Source organism: Chenopodium quinoa, unplaced genomic scaffold (assembly GCF_001683475.1).
Source record: "Chenopodium quinoa cultivar QQ74 unplaced genomic scaffold, ASM168347v1, whole genome shotgun sequence".
Classification (NCBI taxonomy): Eukaryota; Viridiplantae; Streptophyta; class Magnoliopsida; order Caryophyllales; family Amaranthaceae; genus Chenopodium; species Chenopodium quinoa.
The window spans coordinates 247,876-255,637 of record NW_018743014.1 but is presented as its reverse complement, the minus strand read 5'-3'; the positions used below and the strand labels follow the sequence as shown (position 1 = coordinate 255,637).

Here is a 7,762-nt window from a genome sequence, read left to right as displayed (position 1 = left end):
ATGGACCATTCTCCGGGAGGAGATGGTAGCACGAACGCAACTCCAACTGAAGAGGTACGAGAAGCACAACATCAAGAGGATCTTGATGATGTTGTCGTTGAAGTTTCTCCTGGAGAGACTATGCCGAGGAATTCATGGAGTGTAGCAGAGGATAACGCACTTGTTTCGGCTTACATCAACGCCGGGGGAAATGTTACAAAAAATACAAAAAGGACTAAGGCTGGATTTTGGGCTGCAGCTTGTAAATTGTACGAACAAGCACGACTTGCAAATCCTGATGAGCTCCAGAAGACGAGGAATACTAAGTCCTTACAACAACGTTGGGATCACATCAATTCGAATGTGAACAAGTGGGTAGAGGTATACAGTTACGAGATACGACATCCGAAGAGTGGACAATCAGATGCAGATGTTGAAAAACGTGCACACAATGCTTTTGCAATGGCGAACAAAGGTAAACATTTCCATTTACAACATTGTTTTGAAGTTATGCAAACTTTTCCAAAATGGGATCCAAATGAGGTCATGCAATTACCTGCTGAAAGCGGAGGAAGTGCAAAACGATCTGAACCAGAATCACCAACTGTTGTAGGTGGAAAACCACGAACTCGGCCAGATGGCATAAAAAAGACAAAGAGACTAGCAACGGAATCTGGTTCTTCGTCTTCATCTATAAACCTTGATTCGTTTAATACAACTCTTGCAGAATGTAGTGACAAGAGGTATGACCAAGGAGAACGAATGATGGCCTTAATACGAGAGCGAGATGAAGAAAGGAAAAGGCAAAAGGAAGAGGAGATGAAGTTCAAAATGTTAAATATGTTGATGATGAAACCTAACCTTGATGAATTTGAGGTAGAAATGTACAAGAAGCTTAGAGAGGAATTTAGTAATAGGTTCTTATGAAGTTGTTGTTCTTATATGTTATTTTAATGTTTTATTTATTTCATGTTTTTAATGTATTAGTTTTTTTTAATGTTTTATTTATTTCTGAATTTATTTTAATTTTTTTAATGTATTAGTTTTTATTTTGTAATGTTTTTAATATATGTTTAATCATATTGTAATGTTTACTATTATAATTACTATTATTATGACTGTTATTATTATTATTATTATTAATTTGTAATTATTATTATTAGGAGTGGTAAAAAACAAAAAACAAAATTCAGTGTGTAGTCACTTCATGCATTGATACATCTACTTCATATGTCAACTTTTCTGTAAAGCCATACATATCTCTGCAAAGCTATAGATTATTGTCATGCAAAAATCTAATCTTCTGACATACATCTCATAATTCAAATTTTGAAATGTGTTACCAAAATATTCTCTTGCATTATTACTTAGTTCATGTGGATCATATTGTCTATATATTGACCAGTTTCATTCACATATAATTCTATCATTGTCATACAAATACTAACATTCAGTTTTATACAAATATTATCAAAAAATTGTAAAATGAATTTTGATTCTAGTTCTTCTACTTCTAGTGATGAAATATACGATTCCATGTTGTTAGATTTTATTGAGGAAAATCGACAACAAGAAGTGATAGAGGATACAGTAAGATATGTTGTTAACACCGATGTAGAAGAACAAGAAGTTCATGGTTCCCGACGTGAAAAAATGTCAAGGTGGATCGTTCCAAGAGATCGTGAAGGAGCACATGATCGGTTAGTTACAGACTACTTTAGTGACCATCCATTATACGGCGATGAAAAGTTTCGACGTAGGTTTCGTATGCGAAAACCTCTATTCATGAAGATAGTGAATACGTTGAGTGCAACTGATAGATTTTTTCAACAACATCCAGATGCCACAATGCGACTGGGTGCTTCTGGAATTCAAAAATGCACTGCAGCAATGAGAATGTTAGCATATGGTTGCCCTGCTGATCAAATTGATGAGTATCTAAAACTTTGGGCAAGTACGGCAAGAGAATGTCTTATACACTTTGTTAATGGAGTGATTCGTGAATTCTCAACAGAATACCTGCGGAAGCCAAATGCCGAAGATCTTGTTCGTCTCCTTAAACAAGGGGAAGAAAGGGGTTTTCCTGGCATGATGGGGAGCATCGATTGCATGCATTGGGAGTGGAAAAATTGTCCAGCTGGATGGAAAGGAATGTATCAAGGAAGATCTAAAAGGGCAACGGTGATCTTAGAAGCTGTTGTTTCTTGGGATTTATGGATTTGGCATGCCTTTTTTGGCACGCCAGGGACATGCAACGATATAAACGTTCTTCAACGTTCTCCCGTCTTTGACGATATTTTAAATGGTCGAGATCCACAAGTTAATTTCACTGTGAATGGAAATACCTATAACCAAGGATATTATCTCACAGATGGGATTTATCCAAAATGGGCAACATTTATTTCCGCTATTACCTCCCCACAAACCCCTAAACAGAAGTTGTTTACAATCAAACAAGAGAGTATTAGAAAAGATGTTGAGCGTGCATTTGGTGTGCTACAAGCTCGATTTGCAATAATTAGACATCCGGCTTTGGCATGGAGTGTCGAAATGCTATGGAAAATCGTGATGGCGTGTATTATCATGCACAATATGATTGTAGAAGACGAGCGCGATAATTACATGAATTATTGGGATCCAACTGAATTTTCCACCGAACAACCTGAGAATCTAGCAGGATCATCAAGGAGAGGAGCAACAACTTTCACCGTTACCCCTGGGCGTTATAAAGATCAAAATTTAGCTACATTGATGGCTACACGAGAAAATCTTCGTGATAAACAAATTAATACATCTTTGAAGAATGATTTGCTGGAACATATATGGGCTAGTTTTGGGAGCACTTTTGTCAACTCACCTTAAAGATAAAACGTATTTATGATTTAGTTTCTCGTTTTTCAATTATCGGCTTTTAATGTATTTTTATGTTTCCGAATTTCATGAATTGTCTTTTTACATAATGTATTGCAACGTTCCTTTTTAACTATTTTATATACATGACAACTGTTCTATTTACTAATTATGCATTTTAAATTATCATTAATTGTACATTTTTGTATTATATTAAAATTGTCATTAATCTAATTATAATAATTTGTCATATTAAATTTACAAATATCTAAAATAGAAGTTGGTGGGGCATAAATAGAAAGGAAGGGGATTCATGAATCCCCTTTGTTGTGGGAAAAAATAAAGAAAGAGGAAGAGGAAGAGGAAGAGGATGGAGATAGTGGAAAATGATGTGGAAGAAAGAGAAATGATGTGTCAAAAGGAGAGAAGGAGAGAGAAGAATTAAGGGGATTCATGAATCCCCTCCATTAAACATGCTCTTATCGACAAAGCAGATATAAATAACAAAAAACTTGCTCCTTGGAATGATTTAATGGCTTCGTACGCATCAGATAGCGACGACGTTTGTAATTCAATAACTCGGACTCGAAAATTACAATCACCAAAGAATGCCGATAACAGCGACGATGATGATCACAATGATGACGTCGATGATGAAGACTGTAACGAGAATGATTCTGAAAACGATGATAGTGGGTCTGATTTCGATTATGGAAATTACAACGAAGATAATTCGAGTTCAATTCAGGATTCAGACACGTATAAGAGGAAAAGCCATGAATGAAGTCTACAACATTGGATTTTAAATCTCAAATTGCAACCGGTTCTTAAAAAGCGCGTGACATTTGTTAGATTATTAAAGTGATAATATTTGGTCTTGGTATTTTTATTCATCTCTTTATCTTTGATACAGTGTTAAAATCTTATCTGTCTTAACTGGTTGTTTAATTATTTTGTGGAGAATGGATTATTATTTTCCGTGGTATTGTTCTACGGAAGTTTACTTTACCAATTCGTTTTAAAAAATCCAACCGATTTAAATCTGCCGTATAAATTTCTTAATGTAGGTAGTTGCATTCAAAGATTATATACTGTTACGAACGCTAAACTGTTTTTCGACCAAATTGCGCGTTGAAATAGTTACGACGAAAAGAACGAGAAAAAACATCTTAATATCAATAAAGTAAACACATAGCTATAAGATATCTCAAACATCTCCCCAAATATCTATACATTGGCATCCTCTGCACTATCATATCGAGTCCCTGACATTTTAGCAACCGATGACATAGTAAACTCACCAAGATCATGACCTTTAAGATCAACCCCTTTTAACACCATCGTCGTTTTGACCTAAATTGTCGTCTCCAGAATTCCGAGCAATCAAGGCTAGCTCGTTACGATGTGGACGCCGCATATTTGGGTGATTTAAGTCCATAGACCACTTTTCAGCCAAATCCCAATTTATATTCGGTGCAGCGTGAATCGCAAGACGACGACCAATTTTGCATCCTTTTTCATAATTATCGTCATACTGTTCCTGAGTATATACACGTGCCTTTAACAAATCCCTTGCACATTCCAACTCAACCTTGGTTTTTGCAGCAGCATCTTTTTCCGCTTGTATCTGGTTTTCAATCCCTGCCAGACGCCCGTCTTTAACAGACGCCGAAGAGTTTAGACGTTTTATTTTGGCCTCAAATATAGACTGTGAATGCTCAGCTTCTTGCTTGGCCTGGGAGATTTTCTCATTCAGTTCCTTAGTCAATTGTTCTCGCTCATCCGCCTCCTGCTTAAACATTTGTTCCAAACAAAGTTTGAATTTCGATATGTCTTCAACTTCATAGGAGCGAAATAACTCCTCACATTGCTGAAGATGAGGATAAATAGATTGTTCTACATCTCTACAGAAGACCTGGAAACTCCTCCTCATATCGTTGATTATGGTACGATTTTCCGAAATCATGTTTTCTGTATTCTTTCTTGCCACTTCTGCCGTGTGAAATCGTGACTCAGCTGCTTTGACCCTGTTTTTGAGCTCCTCATTTATACCATCGATAATCACATGATTGTGAACAACCTACAAATTAGAAACACTTATTTGAGCCGAAAGAGAACAATGCAATAATGTTTAATAAGAAACTAAATATTGCAAAATTACAAATTTAAAATATTTAAACTAAGATATTTACGATTGTTTTCTATTAAAAATCTCTAAAAAAACGTAAACAAATCTATAATTAATAAAAGATGAATAACCTTTTTTTTTAAAATCGTCCAAATAAAAGTGTTACAGGTAAGTTACCTTCGTCAACATTTTAAAATTGTCGGAAATAGGATCTGGCACTTGTTCAGACAGGTCGTATGCTCCAGAAGCAGCCTGATTTAACCATATTTTGGCTCTGTCTATGTCTGAGTACCCGGACAAATCTCCGAAAAATTGTGTAGCCAATTTTTGGTTTGTCATAAATATCTGCCTTACAGTATAAGGAACATTCACGAGCATAGCAGATTGAAATTCCTTATCAGGCTGAAACGGTTTTACGATATCTGCAGCAGAAGTAGGATGCACATCCTTATGCTTAAACTCATCAGCATGCTCTCTGCCCTCCTTAAAACATTCCGGTCTGTCCTCTAAAATAACCACATCGTCATCTTCAGTATGCGAAGTAAAGGCAGGTACACATGGCTGCTTTTGTTCGGCAGGACCCGCCGTTAGGTGTTCAGATATAGAAGCCATCAGTTGAGGATTATTCTACTGGATTCCTGCCGCACGAATACGACATACATCAGAAACGGTTATGTCCTGCACGTTTTCTTCGGATGTAACCCCAGTTACGTGGTGTCGTTTTGACGGTAGTAAAAAATCTTCTAAGGGATCTTGCTCTGAATCGATGACGGTCACGATCTCTTTGTTCGTGGCTTCCCCTTCATATTCTTTGTCAGCACAAAATAGATCAGTGGAAGCCTCATCATCCTGTAGTCGAAATAAATGGAGAGAAGAAAATATACATTAACATAGATTAATTACTTATTTCTTCATCAATTTATAACCGGAGTGAAAGAAAGGGTTTAAAAAATAAAAAAAACATTATCCGAAAGCTCATACAGTTGATTAATCTCTCACAAACTCATAAGTCAGAAGACAAAAATGAATATATTCACAAGATCTTAAATGTAGTAAATTCCTTATAAATTAGACATATACGTACCGAAGTTTTAGATAAATCATCGTCGTCGGAGTTGACCTTATCTTCAACTCCAGAATTTAATAGAGGAATACCGAAGTTTAAATAAACAGCATCAGCAATGGCTTTTTCTTCAACACTCAAAGGAGAGAATGGGTCACGCTTCTTATACCAAGGCTTCTGCTTAGAATATTCATTTTTCTTAATTATATCGAGGTAAGACATATGCAACCAAGGAGCTCTTCGAGAAGGTTTAATTATTGTTGGACTGCTCTGTGTTACTTTTCTATTGGCGGTTACTCCAAGCACTGTATAGTTTAAGCCACAATTCGTCTCACTCAGTTCTGAAAGCATAAAAAATAAAGGTTTTACAAAAATAAAACATAACGATAAATACAAGAATTTGGCAATGAAATAAACACGTACCGCTCTGGTACTTTCGGCTCAAACCTACAGCAGCTTATATCTTCTCTTGGAAGATATAATGATAGCAAGGTAACCAAGTCTTAGGGACGTATATTTCTCGACCTTGTCTTCTAGTTGTCACTCTATCAAAGAGCTTCAGTAACCTATGATCATCATCCGTAAGTTCAGATGTGCCAATAGCCGACATATTTGGGTCTGGCTTACTTAAATATCTCAGACCTCCAAAAAAATCGGATGTGTCTGTGCGTACGGAGCCCTCACCCAAATCCATTGACCCCTCCAATATTTGTCAGAGGTATCGTTCGGCCAAGTGGTAAGAATCCCTTTACGAGATTCAATTCGCCACCATCCAGGGCCGTGATCCGCATTTGATTGTCTATTCACCACCAATTTATGTAACCGCTTAAACACATAAATATTTGGGTCAAATCCCAAGAAAATAGCAACCCATAAAAACGTCATGACTCTTCGAATACTGGCTGGTGTTAACTGACACAATGAGATTTTGTACCCATTTAATACCTGAGTCACAAAGGGGTGGAGAGGAAATCTCAATCTAGATTGCAGTTGTCAGGTATATACTCCGATATATCCAGGCGGAGGTCTGTGTATCATATCTTCAATTTCCGGCATCTGACACCAATATCCATCCTCTTCATAGATACCGTAAAAAATTTCTATTTGCTCGACAAAACGGTGGTGGAGATTCTCTGTAATCCACCATGTATATGGAGCATTAGATGTAATCCCCCAATTATCAGTATGGCTGTCCTACTCTTCGGCACCCATCGGCAGTCGCCGCGGCCTGTGCGTAGCACCACTTCTATAGATAATAGGCACTTCACACTCTATATACGACAGGGAAGCCAATGGTACAGCTGCAATCGGAGTTTCAATTATCGGTTCACTATCATCATTTCTTGGAAGAACGACGTTTTGACTAAGAGGTGGCATTCGCCCAAGTGGTTTATTACGTCGACCAATTACCAATAGATCTTATGGCACATCAGTCCCTCCTTCTTCAATAGACACAGGCCTTTTTCCCAAATTCCGTTTTCGAACCATTGTTATCAAGAAATAGAACTTCGGAATAGTAATTGCAGAAAATCAAATAAATTTGAATGACGGGAAAAATTACCTGTGGATTTAGCAGCAGCCGCTTATACCGAATTCCGTTTCGTCGTATTTTGTACCAGATCAAAGATTAATTAAAATTCGTAAGTGATAATCAGAGCCGAAAAAATAAAAACGCAATTGCAATTGTGTTTTGAAGAGAATTAACTGCCGAGTGATGGAAAAAGTGCTTAATTCCGGTTTAA

General features: G+C 36.8%; 2 protein-coding genes across 2 annotated transcripts; both read left to right on the top strand.

The window, feature by feature from the left end:
- LOC110729917 (glutathione S-transferase T3-like) lies at positions 1-906 on the top strand. The gene has a single exon (XM_021909709.1). It carries the CDS (start codon positions 1-3, stop codon positions 904-906), a length of 906 nt encoding a protein of 301 aa, XP_021765401.1.
- Positions 907-1,464: 558 nt separating this feature from the next.
- On the top strand, positions 1,465-2,841 carry LOC110729916 (putative nuclease HARBI1). The gene has a single exon (XM_021909708.1). The coding sequence runs from the start codon at positions 1,465-1,467 to the stop codon at positions 2,839-2,841; it is 1,377 nt and encodes a 458-aa protein (XP_021765400.1).
- Positions 2,842-7,762: the final 4,921 nt, after the last annotated feature.